We start from the raw sequence: 20,725 nt of genomic DNA, 5'->3' as shown, positions 1-20,725 counted from the left end.
GAATACATTATTCAAGCAATATCAATGTGCACAGTCTGCAACATGCAGTAAAATTGTGTACAGAAAGCCTTTCTATTAAACAAATCATTGTAAATCTGTAAAATTGTTGTTCTTAGGTAGTGTTACGTCACCTGATTTAACAAAAGTATTAGCATTGTAAATGTACATTCCCTTTCCTTTTCCATTGTGAAGTGGTTGGAAGAAACTAATGCCCAGTGATAGACATGCACCAAACCAAACACCGTATACCTTCCCAGGATTTTAATACTGGTATGATGAATGTAAATGTTTTTTACAAATAGGTCTGTTGCTGTAATTACTCCAGGGTTGACTGCACCTTCGTCCACTTGTTCTTGTTGGAAATACAGGGTTTACTACCATCCACATTCCTCAGGGTTGGTACAAGTTAATCTCTTAAACTGGACTATTGGAACCCAGGGTTTAAACTCTGAAGATAGCTATAAATTGGCAGGACCTTTTCCATCTAAATTTATTGTACGGAGTACATCGTTTGCATTTAAAGTTAAAAACCCAGATATGCAAAACATTTTGATGGTGTATGTAATTATTTTTAATTCTACTTAAAAAAAGAATTGGCTTCATCTGGACAACACTATATTGGACTTAACTTTGGGACCAGAGAGATGAAGGAACTCAAATAAATCTATATATATTTTTGTGCAAATTATAAATACCTTTATTTAAACCATGTGCTTCTGAGCACTAGCTCACTCTATGGTACTTAGATTTATTTTTTTGCACTTTTGAGATAACATTTCTAAACCATGTGCTTAAAATAAGTAGCGTTTTTGATCACTTTCTATTTTCTCATTCCTTGTAACAGTACTTGAATGTTGGGTGTGTTTACACTGCCGAAAACTGAGTGCAATATAATGTACTGAAAACTCAAACTTGTAATAAAGACTGTTCCCAAAAGTAGGGAGCGCATGGCTGGTAAACTCTTGTGTCATTAGTACTTCTGGATGTGAAAAGTTTTGTTATCTACAGAACTTAGGTTGAATTCTCTCACTACATCCATCTCAGACACACAATATCTTTTTTTTTTTTTTTTTTTAATTTATTGGGTGTAGATGCTGGTATGCAGGCAGTATTGCCAATGAGTTACTAGTTACTAATGCAATGTCCAAAATTGAGTTGATTTAATGGACAAATTTAGATTTTCCAGACTTTGACCATGTCAGGCCCTCTGAGCCAGATGGACACATTTATATGGAGTCTGTTCCTAAGGTGGGTTGGAGGTGCAGTATGTACTATATCATTTTGGTAATGCAGCTTTTATGAGCCAGTGTCATTGAGTTTTCTAAACAATGTGAATGTGTACGATTCAAAGTAGCAGGTGGATTTTATGTCTGTGAGGACAGTGATTTGTACTAAGGGTATTGATTGTGTCATTGTTCATTTGACATACCTTATGCTTTTGGTATAGTCCTCAAATAAGGTTATTTGACTATTGTATCCTACCTGTTTGAGGCAAATACCAGGATGTATGCCATGTTTGGTATTTTTTTCATTATGTACTTTCTTTTTATGACACCCAGGTGGTTGTACTTGTTCAAAGAACTGTGTTTTAAAAGCTACTGTATTTGTTTGGGTTGCTGTCATTATTGATGTGATGTTTTGACTTTTTTCTGTTTTCCACTTGTATGTATTTAACACCCTTTGATTATGCTAGTTTGATTCTCAGGTTATGCAAAAAAAAAAAAAAATCTACCTCTACAAGGTTTGTACACGAGGCTAACTGTGAAACAAAATGAGGTAGAAATCTAGTTTATGCATTTATTTTATTTTTTAAATCCCATGTTTTGCTTTGAAAGATGGTAAAATGTACCAATAGTCATGTCTTGCTTTTCAATAAACCATTTTGTAGAAGTTTTTTTCACTATTGTGAATCTAAAATTTTGTTTGTCTTGTCTTTACATAATGTCTCACATTTTTACTTTATCTAGAAAACTGCTTATGCAATTCATGTAATTTGGTTAAGGCATTCTGTAAAAGTTATTGAAATGATCATAATCTGGGTCCATGTAGTATGGAGGAAACTGATCCAAATACCTTTTTATATTGTCCGTATGATGGATGAAGGTCATGGTGATCCAATTTGTCATGATACCCTGCCCAATGACCACCTGTGATCAGTAGATCATGTGGTTACCAGAATACCAATTAAATGCCCCTTAGAGGTAAAAGTAGGCAAAATGACATTTGCCCCTTTTGGTAATGATTGATCATATTTTTTCCTAGGGTTTTACTGTATCTTTTGCAGTTAATGTTTGTCATACATGTTTTGTAACCCTGGCATGGCTGTGTTAAAGTCCTGCAGCACTAATATGTTTGTTGTGAGAACTTTTTTTTGCAGTCCAATGTTTTAAACCTGCCTCTTGCATCCTTCCTATTGGACGGTCATAATGTAAATTTGTAATGTAACTTCCATCAGTGAGAGTTCTGCCAGCCTTCTTTCCCAATTGGGACTGAAAATCACAATTCACGTTTTATATTTATCTGTTGCACATAGAAACAAGCAGGACTGATTTCACATTGGTCTCAGTGGCAACTGGAATAATGCCATTGGTTGTACTAATGAGCACCTATAATATTTATTACAGTTTAGGTTTTTTTCTAGCAATCTGACAAAGCTAGAATGTTACAAATTTTCACTTTCAACATTCCTAAAGAAGCTAAAAATGTCATGCTTTTTAGGAACTCAACAAAAAAGCACAAACCAAACTACCTACCTATCTCCCTAAAACTGCCAAACTGAATACAGGTTGTTCACGGCACACGTAGAGCAGGTAATTGCTTATTGGTTTCCAAACAGAAACAACTGTCTGAATGACAGTGAAGCTGGTGAAATTACCCTGTATCAATAAGGCAAGTATGTACACATTCTGTACAGGAGCTCCCACTGCATAGCAACCTGCAGTTGTATAAACAAACCCTAATGCGTCTTACATCTAAGTACACAAAAACTGAAGCTTGACTGCCAAACATCTCATTTCTGAGATTGTAGAATATCCTGAGCCCTACTTAAAATCCCTTGCCAGTTGAAAGAAAATAATTTAAATGCATCAGGTTTGTCCAATTACCAAGATATGTTGGCACTGTGTACAATGGTCATCAAAGTTAAAATATTTAAAACAGTACATTTAGTAAAACTACAAAATACTACTTTTAAACTACAATGCAGGACAACTGTAAGCCATTTGTTAAGCTCACAAATGTTTTCTCATACATCTTGAAAAACAAGCTTCAAATCATGGGCTAACCAGACACCTGTACTCCTATATGGCAAAACAAAAATTCATCAATAGAAGATTTTTAAAAGTTGTTACAAAATGTTTTATTGCATCTTTATAATGTATTCTGAACAAAATGAACATGTGTTCAAAGGAAGCAATATAACTTAAATGTCAACACATGCTTATCATGCACACCGACAACTTGCTTTAATATTATAAAACATTATTACACAAACATGAAAAAGGGGCAGTTTACAAAATGTTTCGTACTGATGTTTCTTCCGGCATTATTTGTGGGTCTTGTCCAACTGCAAAAACATACAATCTATCCAAACACTTCATTCAATTTGTTGTGAAATTCACTGAAATACCGCCTCAACCTCCACGTCCCCAAAAAAGTGGTGAAAGAACCATAAATGGCATAGTCTGCAATAATTGCAATTTCTACAGTATCAAACTGTTGTGATAAAAAAAATAACATTAAAACATCACACTACGAGACAGAAATAACTATACAAGAATGTGTTGCTGGAGAACGCAAGTATTCTATTAAGCTGAATGCTGAAAAAAACAAAACAAATACTCAGTGAACAGAATGGAGCCACGGGAAAAGTTAACTGCCAAAGGAAGGTCTCAAGGATTGGTTCTGTTTGTTTTCTCCACTTTCTTATACATCCATGCTGGGGCATCTCCATTAAGATCCTTGTCCTTCCAGTTCAGAAGCTGGAGTGTCTGGCTCTTCATCATTATAAATATTCTCAGCCTTGATAAAGCAAAATAATTGGTAATTTCAGTTATTACACACACCTTTAGCTATACTACAGATGCAAAGGGGATATAACCTTTCCCAAAATGCTGACCCAGGATACCACAAATGAGTGATCTTGTTAAAATATGTTGCATTATGATGACAAGTTGGAATTGTTAAAAATGTGCCTCGTGCAGTTTTTGCAAGAGAACTGCAAAGCAAAGTTACAGGACAAGCTCATTTTTCATGATGCATCACTGCACACATTTTCTTGAAAACATTAATCTAAACAGCATCAGCACTTACCATCTGCCACACTTGCATGATGTTATCCTCTGATACAGAGCAGATTACCCAGGGTTCATTGGGGTTCCAGGAGAAGTCCGATATCTTGGCAGTGTGTCCTCCGTGAATAAACTAGAAAAGACAAACCAAAAACTGGTAGCTTTTAAGTACACTTACAATGTCAAAACTGTTACTATATAAAACAAAACTTACCAGGAGCTCGGGAGGGCCATCTTCTGCATCCTCAGCTGACTGTTCCTCTCCAATTTTACTAGAAACAGAACCAGTTGATACAGTTAATGCGTTTTTGTGTCCACACCCGAATAACCCCCTACTTATGCCACACTGGAGGCATCAAAAACTGACCACTCCAGAGGAAAAATGGTTTAGTAGCTTTTGTAGGCCAAAACAGATTATTATTATTATTATCATCATCATCATCATCATGTAGCAGATAATAGCAAAAGCTAGGCTTCTGAATCTCACACATTTTCTGGCCTCTTTGAGGCACACTAATAGCCGTGTGCACATGACTGATGTCCCCCCAATGCCATTTTAATTCTTTATACTTCTCAAGCATACCCCTCAGATTGGCTGAACATTCAACAGGTAGAGGTTTATGAGTTTTTAACCTCCGACCAGTACAGCAGACACACCGATTCATATTCTGGATTCTATAGCTCTTGCACCATTCAAAACTTTGTCTACATTACTTTCTGAACTCCACTGTGACTCATTAGGAAAATTATTTCTTCTGACAAGCTGATTTATATAAGGTACGTCTGTGCATACACTAAGTAGTATTTAACATTCACTTAAAAGTCACAACTAAATCCTGATCATCCTGGAAACAAGTGAACAGGTGCATGCCAGCGGTTCACTAAACAAAATAAACCACTGTTGAACAACTATGTGACATTTATTAAAAACACAGCAATAAAACACACAAGCTTGTTAGTTACACACTATATAATTAACGAGCTTGGGAAATCCATGCTTTTCAAACAAGTATGTCAGGCAGCCCAGGCACTTTTTGGTCCTACAGAATGGAAGCATTTTATATTTATATACATACTCCAGGGTTTCTAGTTATGCTGAGATATATGGACTTCTCTAAGCATTCTTAAATCTTAGTGTAACAGGACAACATTTTGTATTTATTTTCTCACCTCAAGTCCCACACATTGAGTCTTCTATCGGTGCCACTTGAAGCCAGAATGGTTTCGTTATGAGGCGACCATTGTACCTGCCAAAAAAGTCAGTAGATTCACTGTCAGTGCAATAAAGCAAGGTCCAACTTACACACAGAACTGTAAAAATGGCTCAACTTTATAAATCTTCAGGACAAGTGAAAACTTTATATTGAGATTTACCTGGAAAATTTCATCCTTGTGAGATTCAAAGGAATGAAGTTTCAGTTTGAGGTTTCTAAGATCCCAAAGAGCCACCGTCTGTCAACAGAAATAGACAAGTTAGAATCTGAAGAGACCAAACCAGCCCCTTCATATCGTTCATCATTGAAGGAAAAGACAAGGTTTTGTCAACAACGTAAAGCTTTAACCCTGGGCCTCCCTTACAGGAAATCATCCCAGAAAGAGATCATAACACAGGTTTCAGCAGCAGGATGGTGTTGCACTAGTCTACAAATTTCATTAATGGCTCTAGGCAGAAAAAAAATAAGCAATTTTATATTGTTTCAGGATAGCTTTCTTATTTACCACAACTTTCTTGAAGAGCTGTAAATACATTCACCTAATTTTCACAGTATCAGAAACTACAAGAGATATATTTATGTAAAGAATTTGTATGAACCTTATCGGCTGATCCGGTTGCTAGTATAAACTCGCTGTAGGGGTTGAAGGACAAACAGTTGACCTCAGCTGTGTGGGCATCCACAGAGTGACTGGGCTTAGACGTGTTGTTCGACCTGGTGTCCCAGCTGGAAGAGATGCACAACTGTGGTCACTTAATATTCTCTAGATTAAAAAGGTTAGTATTTTCAATACAACACATTTCAGAATGCCAATAACTGACCTGAACCCAGACCAGTAAGCTTGTCGGGAAGAAAATGCTTTGTGCTGAACACGAACAATACATACAATTAAATGCGTCAGAGACTGAAATAATTAAACAGTGGAACTTCCATGCCTCCATCAAAATATATTATTAAGATACGTGTTGCTCCCATGCAACGTATATCTATGAACTTACATCATGAGTTTCTGATCATCAGCAACGGAACCAAACAAGGATTCATGAAGCAGGTGCCAAGAGACGTCCTCCACTACAGCAGTATGGCCAGTGAAGATGGTCTTGGCATCCACGATTTTACCCTCTTTTGGTCCTGCACCTATATCCCACAGGCATATTGTCTGGGAAAGCAAACAAGAGTATTTAATATAATACAATGTTTAAATTATATTTTCTGCTTTACATTATAACAGATAAACACAAAGTATTGTGAGGAACACGCATACTGATATTGAATTTTTGATATGGGGTGGAAAAGTATTCCACAATCTGGAAGAACAGTAACAAAGCTCTCTCTCTCCCTTCCTTCTTGTATAATCTTGTGGGAGGCACAGCAGGCCTGCATCAGCTGATGGTAAATCAAGTGGAGGTATGCATGTGAATAAAAAGCTCCTTTATATAAATTCAGTGCCATACTATTAAGCGCTTCATAAGTAAAAACTTCAACTTTAATTATCAACTTTAATTATTAACTTTAAAATCAACTTTAAACTTCCTGGGAGCCACTGCACTGAGGCCAACTATATGGTCTCTCTTCAGTTCTGCTGAGAACCCGAGCAGCTGCATTCTGTAGCTGCAGACGAGTTATGACACGACCCGGGAGCCTAGCAAATAGAGTACTAAAGTAGTCAAATCAGGAAGACACAAAAAGTATGAATTCGTTTCTCAGCATCAGACAAAGAAATTACCTAAGTTTAACAATGTTTTTGCATGCTGGTAAAAAAGAGACTACGGTGACTGCAAATATTAGACTCAATTTTTTTTCTCAAAAATGGCCTGGCTGTCCGAGTATACAAACAGGAACATGACCCAAGGAAAGACCAATAAAAACGTTACTGCCCCATCTCGAAACATCCATGACATACGTGACAAGACTAGCTTCCTAAGGAATTCAAAGAACAGCTTTTCCAATTTTGTTATTGGGCTCTGTTTTAACAAACAGAACCAGCTTGGATAGATCGGAAATGCTGATCAGATCTCTGTATTTTTTGACATGCCAAGCAATACCACTGTTCACAAGAAGAAAAAACATGTGTGAGTAATCATGGCTGGAAATGAGAAGCAGCGCATAACTAATAATCTGTGTGACAGCAGACGGCCGCAATTTCCCTCCATACGTCATTTTCTTATATGCATAATTAAGAAAGATTGATATTGCAGTGTAACATTTATTGCACCTAATTACCCACACACTTAATAGCAATAAACTAAATTAACCCCCCCCACCCCCCACACAGGTTAGTATAAATATATATAGATTTTTTATATAGAAAACATTCTTTCCCAGCAATACTAAAGTTTGCTAAACACATGGGTAAGTAATCTGCACATTATGGACTAAGATTGCTAAATATGCTATACATTTTTTTTCTCTGCAATTACTGTAATTTCACAGGGAACCAGACCTAAGTTATAACTCTTACTTACAAGTCACAAATATATACGGAATTTATAAAAGAGAAATGTGAATCATTCACTATTGCATTCAGAAACAGTATATCATAAGCACAGTAAGTTGCAATGCACTGCATATAAAGAGGACAATAAATAGTAACCAAACACAATTTAACAACTATCCTATTTTCCTAACAATAAAGTGCATTTACCAGTTTTGTGTCTTCACATACACAAGAGCAAGAAAGCATACATGACAAATAACAGAGAGAAAGCCAAAAACATTAAAACACAGTTTACATGTAATATAAACGTAGCAGCACTTTGCATTAAACATAAACATTTTTTTTTTTTATTAAGCTAACAACTCTGTCTTTATAAAACACAGCAGTCTTGGGTGATCCAGTAATTTAATAATTAACTGTTGTAACACATTATTAATATTTAATAATTTATTTACCCCACCCCCCCCCGGGGTGCCAATCAGATTCATTCATATTTACTGCAATTGTGGTACCATTCAGTAGAGCAAAAATTGAGATAGGGTCATTGAGCTGAAACCTCCAGAAAAAGGGGTACAACATTTATATAAAAAAGGCTGAAAACCACTGTACCAGCTTATCAATGAAAAACAAAAGTGCCTTACTGTTATTTTTGTTTGTGTCAATAAGGGATTAAATAAATAAATAAATAAATAAATAAATAAATAGAAACATCCGGCTTCCCTATGACCACCTCTCATTTGGCTTAAGTCTGGATTTACCCAAGGTGAGGTACGCTTAAGGGAGATTTTAACTGGGGCCACGTTGTCAAAGACCCTTGACAGAAGGCTATTATAAGTGTCTACTATCATATCGGTTAACAGAGTATAATAACTCACATGTTTAGCAGACAGCTGAGGAGAAATCAATACATTGTCAGAAAAGGTAGGTTGGATTTGGGTGGATAATAAAAAAAATATATGATCACAGGTAATTGACCATTTAAGTTTAATGTTAGTGCTAATGTTTTAAAAGAAGAATCATTTTCAATTATATTTTAACATTGTAATTGGAACAATGAATGGAAGCCAGTCCCCCACACCACCACACAAGACATGCCTTCTGAAAAATTGTATAATTATGGGGCGTAGACTCTATCAGAGACACCCTTTCACCAGCATGTTACCGGTTTCTGTTAAGAACTATTTATTTATTTATTTATTTATTATCTAGTTTGTGGTCTTCAATTAACTAATGGTTCATTAGTGGATCTTTGCTGGATCAAGATCGAGTATTAAATAATGCTAGACATAAGTTGTTCGATTTGGCTGGGAGAGTTTCAACTGATCAAAATGGGGATACATGTAAGACTATCTAAGAAGACCCATTGAGTTTTCTTACAACCACATAGGAGATCTGATGTCATAACCCATTTGTTGAACCTTTTAAAAATCTCCCTTCTCCCATTTCTACACTAAAGCACAAGTTAGGACCGACCTCTACTACATCTCTAACCTGGAGGAGGACAGTAAATATCAAACCAGTCTTGGCATAAACTTGGGTTACTTTTTAAAGTCGCATTTGCATGTTTCATGACGCTGCCAACAGAAAGTCCCTAATCAGATACTTACATGATCATCAGAAGCACTGAGAAGATTTCCGCTGAGATTTGGATTCCAAGAAAGCCCATAGCCTTCTTTCTGGTGGCCTCGCAACCGAAGATCTGGACTACACTCTCCACTGGGGTCTAGTTTTGGCAAAACGAGGAAACAATGATCAATGGAATGTGCTTCAGTGCTGTGTTAGCTGTGATTATTCCAAGGCTAACAATTACATTTTATATTTTGATGGATTTTTATGGAGCATGTACTATTAAAGCTAAACAGAAAAAATCTACAGAAAATAATTTCATTAGCTGTTTTCACTTACCTGGTTTGGAGGGGTGTTTAGTGTAGTCAAAGACAAGCACATCTGAAGTTGGCGTCTTTGTTGCAATAATACAAGGGTTTTGTGGCATGTATCTTGCACGATTCACTTCTCCCTCATGGTTGATTTTAATTTCAATTTCTATTTTTCCACTCACTGATCCAAATCCTCCAAATTCTAAAGAAAAAAATAAATAAAATTCTGAAGGAAGGACAGTTCTTGTTAAGTCTACCAAGATACAGCAAGAAAAGAGTCTTGTGTACATAGATACATAATTTACTATAATTTGTCTTTAGCATGATTTGCACAGGACTAAAAATCAGGCGTGCTCAGAGGTCAAAAGCAGAGGACAACAAAAACCACCCAGATGTGGATTACTTTCCAATAAGGAAAGTGTGTAAATTCAAAATGAAATGTGGTGTGGCGAGAAGGCACTTTTTCTGTGCATGATTTCTAAACTATGAACCAGGTGTAAATATCTAATTTTGTTATACCTTCTTTTCCAAAGGCTAGAACAACCATTCCGTCCCTTGAGTGACATGTATTTGCATACATATCTTCAAATACACCATTCTAAGCATCAATCTTCTAAGAGTCGACAATAATGTTTTGCATTTTCACACAGCCTCAATTTGGTTATACCCAATTATTGTATTTTACTGAACTGTAGAATACTATATGAGTAAATAAATAAATAAAATAATCAGAGGACCTCTGAAAAAATGATCACAGAAAATGACCTGTGATAAAAATAAACTGACGGTTCACACAGGACCACATTTTATCAATGTCGGTAAAAATTCCAAATCCACCTGTTTATGTGGTGATTTTCCATCTTGTGCGAATCAGGCTTTTGGAAACTGTGAGATCAAATGGCATTACATATATTAAGTACATATATTTAAGATAATTTGTATCTATCATCGTCTTTCAACAAAATGCCCACTGTTCTCAGCTTTCAGAACACTTCATGTCAGATCACATCTTTATCCCTAAATCAAAGGGGATAATTCATACTACCTCAGAAGAGACGGATTTCATGATACAAGCCTTTTATAATATGTGCTCATTCCAATCTTGGTTGTTAGCTGTGTGCCTTCACTGACTGAACCCTGACGGTGCCAAAGCTTTCTCTTAGACTGCATCAGAGTGGAGTAAATCTTACCTGCTGATATTGGAGGAGGATAAAAACTACATTTTAAAGCGGTACTGAAAAGTAAGGTGGTCAGATTTATATTAGAATAATTGATGTTTGTGCTACGAAACTGATAATTCAATGTTTTAGACACACTGCATGTTACTCCCCTTACAATTAGATGTTCAGAAAACAACCTCTTGTCCATTAAAAGGATTAATTAAAAGGTTATTTCATGTTCTTAATAGTTAAATGACTTTCCTCACATCTTGGCTAAAAAAATAAATAAACGATCCTTACTTCAAAGCTGCCATTGAATCACAATTTTAAAACTCACCTCCTTTTTCACTGTCGTAGTGGGAAGCGTCAAACTGGGCATCATCGTTGGGGATCTGAACGCTGGCAATTACCAGATGGTTCTGTTCGTCCGAGGTGTGAGTGCCCAGCACCAGCCTGTGAACAGCATAGTCCTTTCCCTCTGGTCTGGAAATACAAAAATCACCACAAGGCCCAAGTTAGGCTAAAAACAGCAAACACTTTGAATGGATGCCTGTTGAAAACACAGAATTCACAAGCTGAATATGTATTTTCCAAATACTAAGCAGCTTTACAGAAAAATAAATCAGAGGATTTAAAAAACATCAGTGTCTTACAGCAGAAAAAATAAATAAAACTGCCCTGCCCATATATATGGTGTGTATAAAATAATCAATATACAATACACATGCCAACGTACACAGTTGTGTGTATATAGACTACCATGGACATTGGCATAGTTCAATATTGCTAGATGAGTTTTTAGTCCACTTCAGACATTGAGATGTATACATTTATGATGCAATCTAGTAAGAGGTGTGATAGGTTGGGTACCTGGTCACATCTGGAAGCCACTGTACTGTGAGACTTGGCCATTCCAGTGCATGTGTCATCACCAAGTCATAAAGGAAAGGGGTGTTCTTCTTCCAGATCTTGTATTCTTCATTGATAACTCGTTCTTCCACAGCATCGTCATAAACTGGGAAGAGGAGGTACTTCTCAAACGGCATTGAAACAATGGGTGTCCATAGCTTAAAGTTTAAACTTTGTCTAAAAGTATAAACTGTATCCATACACACGTAAAAAAAATGTATTTTTTTTTAATAATTAGTATTCAGCAAGAGCCCCTTTTTCAGATTGCTGTCAAATGGGTTTATCCAGCGCTGCAGTACATACCTTTTAAGCACAGCAAAGCATACACACCTAAATAAACAAATACATTCCAAACTTTCGTTGCTTTCTGATGTTAGCAGTGTCTTCCATACAATAGTTACCAATTATACAAACAGTACTTAAAACAGCGAACAGGACATTACAATAAACGAAATCCGAGTCATCAAATGTGATCTTCCGGTCAGTAACCACTTTACTGTATGTAAAACAATTTATTGACTTTGTCAAAGGTAAGTCCATGAACAAGTTCGGTACTGTGTCTGTCCTATAAAGATCACCAGAATTACTTGAGATGCTCCACCTATGACCCCCTTTTCTTCTAGACGCAGAACAAGCACATAGCATTTAAAGAAACCGGCCTCTGCAGAACCGACTGCGCAACATCATTCTTGATAATGGGTTGGTGAGTCTGTTACAGATAACAAAGAACACGTTTATGCATGGCGGAAACAAAATAATGTAGAATCGTCTCAATAATAATAATACGAATAGTAATATACTGCATACGCGATCCCGGTAATGTGTCACCGACTCTCAGGTCACTCAGAAATACATTTGTCCCGCTCTGTGTGGAAATTATCAAACCGACCTTCAGTTCCGTTCCTAAGAAACATTAATTGGAGACATTTTTATTTTACTAAGGCTCCTTACAACGTGTTGATTTCTATCCGTGGCCTGTTGTAAAACTGATTATTTTAGCGCCACGGCAGCCGCACGACGTTGTAATGTTGTTTTCTTGTACACTGAAACAAAACCACCCAGCTATGGTGAAACAGGGAATGCTCAATGTTGGAAAGCAGGCTTTACTTTACCTTCTTTCTCCGCCATTTTGCTTGCTTGCAGTAAAATATTATTTGAAAAGACAAATAAACGCCAATGTACCGAGTTTTATTTTTTAAGACCGATGTTAATAATGTATAATAACCCCTCTTCTCCTCGGCTACTCGGTTTCAACCCGCGCCTCTGACTCGAGAGACAATGCGGCTGCGCGCGGACACAGCACATGCGTACACAGAAAGAAAGTACCATAGATATCACATACGCTAACAGTGTTACTTACATTGAGTTCACATTTCACAAACCCGAATAATGTAATCTAAACATGTAATCACACAAAAGAAAACCAGTATTGCGAATCACAGTACAACTCTGAAATTATTATTATTATTATTATTATTATTATTATTATTATTATTATTATTATTTAAATAAATTCAGGCAATGACAATATTAAAAGATTACAAATATCACAAATAATTCCACTAGTGAGCAAGAGAACAAATATAGGCCTACATACGTAAAACACTCAAATACTTTACTTGGGTCTTTAGAAAAGAAAATAAAATCATAAAAAGTGTCTAAATCGTGTATTTTGAAAACTCTTGCATAAAACATACAGTTTGTGGATGTTTTTATAGAATTGATTTATGAATATAACACCTCACCATTATAATAAAGTTTTAAAAAATTCACAAATATTAGCACAAGTACAAAATAGATACATGAGGATTTCTGAACCCTGTAAGAAGCCGATATGATTAAAATTAGAATATTTGTATAACTGATAATTAACTAGACACATTTTGTGTAAGATTTTAAAATGAGTCTAACTTTATTTGAAATACAGAATTTGAATACTCCAATCTTTATTCCAATTTATATTGTCATAGAAACTTCTAGAAAAATTGGCCTCTGGGCACAATGACCAGTTCCCTTATAAAGCTGCTCCTAATGTGTCTGTCATTACACCTTCTGTCAAATATAAGTAAACCGTTAATAAAAACAATCTGTTTTCTTTTCAAAATGTTGCGGTGGCTTTTAATTTAATTAATTAATCCTGAATCGTTTATTACAATTCTAAATTCCTTATTAGGAATGGGGAAATCATAAGGATTAATCCATTCCTGATATGATAATATATTTTCTTGATTCTCAAATGCATCTACTAAATGGTTTATTTGTTAATCAAACAATTTTTGTAAGAACAAAGATCTTTTTCTTACAATTATGTTTTTCTTATTCCATATTAGCTCTTTGTGTGGAGAAAAGTTGTACAAAAAGCAAAGTTTCCAAGCAGCGATCGCCTGCTGATGAAATTTAGATAACTACCAGAATCTTGTCTGGAGAGTTTTAATTTTTTTTTTTTAAGTTTTAAAGTTTTAGTTACTCTTTAAAATAAATGGAAGCTGAGACCGTTTTACTTGTCTCTATTTATCCCAAACATTAAAAAAATATATTTCTAAACAAGTAAACTTTCAAAAACTAAAAGTATACTTGATATAATAATCATCAAAACATGTCTTTTTCAACCTGTTTAATATTCTATTATTTGTGTTCGCTATCATTCTCTGTTGTTTCTGCTTATCTAAACGAGAGGTTGGTTAAAGATCTGCAACAGATCCTTAATCCTGACTACTAATTAAGTATTTGAGAAATTGGTTGGAATGAAAACTAGAAGACCCTGTGGCTCGCTAGGACCAGGGTTAGAGACCCCTGGTCTAAGGGTAAAGAAATAATTTCGCTCAAGATTAAACAGGTAGAATTATATAATTAACTATTTCAGGGTTTGGATAGAGGTTTAATTGGTTCAATTAAACAATTTAAAACAGTGTTGGAACAAAGGCCAGGAGTGGAAGGGCCAACTTTGGCCTTCCCAGGTCTAAGCTGAAACAGCAATACCGAATTATACAACACCCATACTGTAATAGGATATTGAAAAAGACAGGCTATTGCATATGCAGATGGTAGAGAATATCCCTTTAACAGTACAAATGTGTGTGTGGCTTTATGTGCAAGTGTGTTGCGAAGTGAACAATATACATTTTTGGTATGTAGATGTTTAAATACAAAAAAAAAACTCTCTGTGGATTTTAAAAAATACAACATTATCTTTGTTATATAATGTGGTAAATGCAGAGGTTGATATAGAAAGACTACAGTGCCAAGACACACAAAACACATAACACTTGCTTAGTTGAAGCAATGGACATTGCAGTAGAACTATCCAAGATTTTATAGATGAAGAACTTGCCCTTGCATCATTTGTAAAGTATTATGTACTAGAGTCATTTCTAATGTGATGCGCGCCGATTTGGTTTGGACTTGCATCTATAGTGGCGGATAATAAATAAATGCATTAAAAATCCTCTAAAAGCTCTTTGGAACGCCATTAATTTCCACTGGGAGGCAAAAAAAAAAAACGCTTTGTTGAAATGTGCATACTGTATCTGAATTCTCCTCCCTTTAAAAGGCATAGTCCCCATACACTATGCTTTACAATATTTGTAATGGTATAATAAAATGTTGACGAAGATCTTGTGGAGACGACAATACGAACATACTGTATAACCAGAGAAGCTGTTGTCAAACTGTACCCTGTTTTGCACAGGTTATTGAGTGAATTATAATTTAAGTGTGTCACACGTAAGATTGTCACGCTTAAATTTTTTAGATATATCTAGAGAACTGCCAGTCCAAGCTTGCTAATATCAGAATCCAGGGGTAAAAAAAAGGCTGACAGTCTATGCAGTGAGTGGAAGAAAAAACACGTTTGTTTTATGTGGCATTTCTTACTGATGTATTTCTTTACATCCACTAGAGGCAGAGTTTTGCAGGGGGACAGGTTAATGGTTACACTCTGTACCAGGTGTACTTGGAGATAATTCTGAGAGCCACAGGACTGCTTTCAAGAGTTTTAAAAAGTTGTGTTGACTGAAACAGAAAATGATACAAAATAAAAAGAACAATACATTAGTTAACACATCTCTAAAGCGCAATTCACTTTTGTCTTGGGACATCACAGTTTTAAACATTTAAATAGTCTATTATGCTTTTTTATTTATTTTTATTTATTTATTAAGAAACTAAACTTTTTCCTCCATTTGTCTCCTTCTCAGAGATCCTCACTTCTCTTTCCATTCTATCCTTTCTATTTGTGGCTTCAACCTGCTCTGGTAAAAAAAAAAAAAAAAAAAAAAGGATATTTTCTAAAACACCACAGTTATAGAATTCCCTCTCACCCCTCACCCCTCCCTTCTCAACCCCCATGAAAGCTTTGAAAACCAAATCCTGATCTGAATGACACGCCCTCTTTTGGGGTGAAAGGGTACAAAGCAAAGGAGCTATTTAATCTCACAGACTATAAGCAGAGCTTGTAAAGCTAGTTTGGCAGGTTTGACACAGATAATTGGTATCGTATTTAAAACATGTAAAGCAGCAGGTAGCCCTTGTGAATATGTTGACATGTAATGAATACTAAAGCAAATGTCTGTTTGCAAAGTATGTATAAGGGAACTGGCAATTTGGTCAGAAATGCTACACAGTACTGTCTTAAAGGCCACTTCTATTTTAGTTGTTAAAAAATAAAGTAGCCCCTTTCCCTGCTGTGCACAATATGGCAGTATTCTATCAGAGCCTTGTTATACACTGCAGTTTTGTCACTTAAGAGTGGAGTGAAGAAAGACTAATACTGCAGCAGTTTCCAATTCCCCAAACAGTTGATCTCTACAGTATCTATTGGTAGGTTGTCAATAGATGTACCTATAAGACATTATTGTGTTATAACATTTAAATGAGACTGATCTGTATGAGACAAAGCATTGATTATCCTTTTGTCAAACTCACAATAGCCACTCTTGACCTGATAGCGCAGATATTTCTACTGCTGTCTGTCTGCTTATGGTGGATCACACATTCACAAAACCAGTGTGGCTCATACACTTCATGCATCACGATTGTGATAGCATATACCTGAATAACCTTAACAAGCCAGAGGATTATATTTTAATTATTGCACCACTTACACCTTATAGTGTCTTATGTACCAAATTACAAACTATGATCTATACAATTATTTAATGCTAACACCATATACTATATATATATATATATATATATATATATATATATATATATATATATATATATATATATATATATGTGTGTGTGTGTGTGTGTGTGTGTGTGTGTGTGTGTGTGTGTGTGTGTGTGCTATAACAATAGCAGCATCAAAATGTACACGTATTCCTAGGGTATGTGTGCACTCTATTTATAATTTAAAGTGGAGATGCATAATTGTACTTTTAAACGTTGCTGTGTTAATTCAGTGCCCATGATGTTTATCCAAGCATCCCACCCCGAGGGTGGGCATTAAATACTCTTTTATTACACACTACCCCATGCAGTATTTTTTATGTTCTGTGTTGCTTGTTGTGGGGGGCTTGTACTGTTAGTCTAGTTCAGTGAGTTAATATTAGCTAGCGCTCTGTTCGCGCTCTGTTGCTGGTGTTAATAATATTATTACGAAAAAATATCAGCTGGATTAATGATCCAAATCACAGGATGTTTGCCTTTTTCACATATATCCATTTTACAACAAATGGCACTCCCATGCCCTTGCAAGCAGCATCCCCTCACAATCACGTTTCACAAACAGGAGCACTGTAGCACTGCAACAGCCCTGTGTGAACAATAATGTAATTTCTATCAAACGGTAACACAAACGGAACGCGCAGTATTACCGGTATTTTAGGATGCTGCCTATATCACTTATTGAAAATGTGAAGTCTTTCAGCGTGTTCTATGGTTTTGCAAGCTGACGTCAGTAGAGCTATTCTGTCTAATGTAATGGCGCCGCTATGCGTTTTCACGTGGTAATTGGTTAGTCAGTACAAGCACATCACTGCGGAAACGTATTTGCTCAGGATATAGCAAATGCACATACATCGCGCTTTACTGATCCGGTAGCGAGACTGCTCTATCGGGCTATTTAGGGTCGAAAAGGGTTTTTCTTGAATGTGCCAGGAATGGAGCAGGGGCCTGGTACGGTGTCGGGAGGTGGATTTATATCCCTGAGTGAAAATGAACAAAGATGTTACTCAGATCTTTATACTTTGTGCCAAGCTGACAGCTCGGGGAAACTAGCAGCCAGTAAAGTGGGAGAACTCTTCAGAGCATCTCAGCTACCTGCAGATACACTTCACCAGGTGAGCGAAACATCACTCGTTTAATTGTACTATTATATATATATATATATTATATATATATATATATATATATATATATATATATATATATATATATATATATATTAGCTCAAAGAGCCAGCTGCCCTATATATATGTCGATTTGTTAGAGCTGTTAAATATATTATTATAATCATTATTATCTGTGTTTATGTGTGTAATTGGTATCAATCCAGTATTGTAAATAATTATAGAGTTTATTATATTTAAAATATTTAAATTCATACTACACTGTGTCAACTGGATGTGTACAGTGAACTGGAAAGTATATATTCCGATAGGTGGTTGATATGTCATGATCATGAAGTGTAGCCTACAAACGTATAGGTTGTGTGTCTGTATTGTTTTCAGTTGGTGGTTTGTGTTATATTTATTTATGTAGACTGATTCAATGGTGTTATGATACTTTTTTTTTGTAAAACAAACATTATACATACTCTATATAATGGTATTTTTGTAATTTGAGTGTGCCGTCGTATCGCAGACTTATAACACGGTGTAGTTGTACTATATAGTTGCAACCGTTTGAGTCGTCCCCGCTTTGCAGGCTGCTCTGTCCTGCTGTGCGTGTGGTAAACAATGGAAACTACATGATATTCTGTATCATTATCACAGCACTGGAGTGAGAACATCTATTATTCATGACAGAACAGTTCTGCATAGTTTATTGTGTCGAAGGATCTGTTCTGTGTTTAACTTAACCAATCAAACAAAACATGTCCCTGTAATTACTCTCAAACATTGAAAGTGCCATATATATATGTGTGTGTGTGTGTGTGTGTGTGTGTATATATATATATATATATATATATATATATATATATATATATGTGTGTGTGTGTGTGTGTGTGTGTGTGTGTATATATATATATATATATATATATATATATATATATATATATATATATATATATATATATATATATATATATATATATATATATATATATATATATATACAGTGCCATGAAAAAGTATTTGCCCCCTGTCTGATTTTCTGTATTTTTGCATATTTTTGACACTGAATGTAATCAGATCCTCAACCAAAATCTAATATTAGATAAAAAGAACCCTGTGTGAACAAATAACACAACAATTTGACTTATTTCATTTATTTATTAAAGAAACACTCAATGCCCCCGTGTGAAAAAGTAATCGCCCCCTTAGACTCAATAACAGGTTATGCCACCTTTAGCAGCATTAACTGCAACAAAACCCTTCCTGTAGTTATATTGATCAGTCTCTTACAGCGCCGTGGAAGAATTTTCGCCCACTCCTTCATGCAGAACTGCTTCAACTCAGTGACATTTGTTCGTTTTTGAGCATAAACTGCTCGTTTCAGGTCCTGCCACAACATCTCAATGGGGTTTAGGTCTGGACTTTGACTAGGCCATTCCAAAACTTTAAATTTCTTGTTCTTCAACCATTCTGATGTACGACTTGATTGTGTGTTACGGATCACTGTCTTGCTGCATGGCCTAGTTGCGCTTCAGCTTCAGCTGACGGACGGATGGCCTGACATTCTCCTGTAGAATTCTCTGATACAGAGCAGAATTCATGGTTCCTTCAATGATGGTAAGTCGTCCATATATATATATATATAGTTAATGCAAGCAGACGCATCACACAAGGCAAGGCAGTTCACACACAGATGGAGGGCAGGCCTGAGCCCGGGACTTCTCGCACTAAAGCGTAGCACCAATACAACTGTACAAAAGAGCCGGCTCCTTTGCAAGGAGCGTATATCGGGCTTATATCTTCGTGGGTGATTACGTCACCTACCAGCCCTGCTGCTAGCCCTAATAAATCAGGTTTTGTTTCAACTTATGATGACATTAAAAAAACAAAACAAAACAAAACACAATTGTCTGTTAATAAGATCTGCTTTCTGAGTAAATTATTAAAATAATATATTCAGGGATACTGTAGCTTTTTTATTTCATTAAAACCATATTCAGCATGGAATCCCCACAAGCACACGCAGTTGTATAAAACAAACTCATTCAGAGTACTTTTGCTTACAGAGTTTGTGTCTGTAAAGCTACTTGGCTTCAACTGTGTGAAAAACAGGCTGGATGGCCCTTTAGAGATGAAGCAGGAAGTTATCAGCGAGCCACCACAGCTGTAAAAAAAGGTGTGACCTGCAGATATCATGCTACTTAAAGGGGAGGACATGGAAATTGTTTTCTGTATTAAACAGATCAGCAAGTGCAGCACTCCTCTCTCTTTCATATTCACACCCATTTGCAAAACTTTTTCAAGACAAGGTCACTTTTTGCAGCAGGTCTTTCACTGATGGATTCAACCATTGTAACTAGACAAACAAATTAGATGCAGGAATGAGCCCTTTAATGTTCTACAGGTTGGCTTCCAGCTTTAACTTGTTAAAGTACCTTTTCTTACTCTTTCTTTTAAAGAGTGTTCAACAATAAAAAATATAATCAATGTTAAAATGCTTTATAAAGTATTCTAATACTCTAACACTAGAAGGATGTGCCATTTACCAAATTGGCATT

At 35.8% G+C, this 20,725-nt stretch overlaps 2 protein-coding genes across 7 annotated transcripts in view; one reads left to right on the top strand and one right to left on the bottom strand.

The window, feature by feature from the left end:
• Window positions 1-3,339: 3,339 nt before the first annotated feature.
• Window positions 3,340-13,172, bottom strand: LOC121320636 (histone-binding protein RBBP7). 4 transcript variants are annotated; one of them, XM_041259147.1, is made up of 13 exons: window positions 12,999-13,172; window positions 11,848-11,992; window positions 11,315-11,460; window positions 11,008-11,010; window positions 9,846-10,019; window positions 9,548-9,663; window positions 6,502-6,662; window positions 6,103-6,229; window positions 5,664-5,741; window positions 5,460-5,539; window positions 4,504-4,561; window positions 4,312-4,422; window positions 3,340-4,020 (listed from the first exon to the last, which is right to left on the bottom strand). In XM_041259147.1, the coding sequence occupies exons 1-13, from the start codon at window positions 13,012-13,014 to the stop codon at window positions 3,952-3,954; spliced, it is 1,284 nt and encodes a 427-aa protein (XP_041115081.1). In that variant the 5' UTR covers window positions 13,015-13,172; the 3' UTR covers window positions 3,340-3,951. The 4 variants fall into 4 exon arrangements, with proteins under 4 accessions (XP_041115081.1, XP_041115082.1, XP_041115083.1 ...); XM_041259148.1 differs by having other exon boundaries at window positions 5,460-5,536; XM_041259149.1 differs by lacking the exon at window positions 11,008-11,010.
• Window positions 13,173-17,860: 4,688 nt separating this feature from the next.
• LOC121320635 (ralBP1-associated Eps domain-containing protein 2-like) overlaps window positions 17,861-20,725 on the top strand; it is a 58,601-nt gene continuing 55,736 nt past the window's right edge. For 2 of the 3 annotated variants that reach the window (XM_041259146.1, XM_041259144.1), the window contains exon 1: window positions 17,862-18,170. In XM_041259146.1, the coding sequence (XP_041115080.1) occupies window positions 17,991-18,170 (180 nt within the window). In that variant the 5' untranslated portion in view covers window positions 17,862-17,990. Of the gene's footprint in view, window positions 18,171-20,725 lie in introns of all 3 variants that reach the window. The other variant, XM_041259145.1, reaches the window with a different exon arrangement.

Source organism: Polyodon spathula, chromosome 9 (genome assembly GCF_017654505.1).
Source record: "Polyodon spathula isolate WHYD16114869_AA chromosome 9, ASM1765450v1, whole genome shotgun sequence".
Taxonomy (NCBI): Eukaryota; Metazoa; Chordata; class Actinopteri; order Acipenseriformes; family Polyodontidae; genus Polyodon; species Polyodon spathula.
Note: the sequence above shows the minus strand (reverse complement) of the source record. Positions and strands in the feature narration are given on the sequence as shown.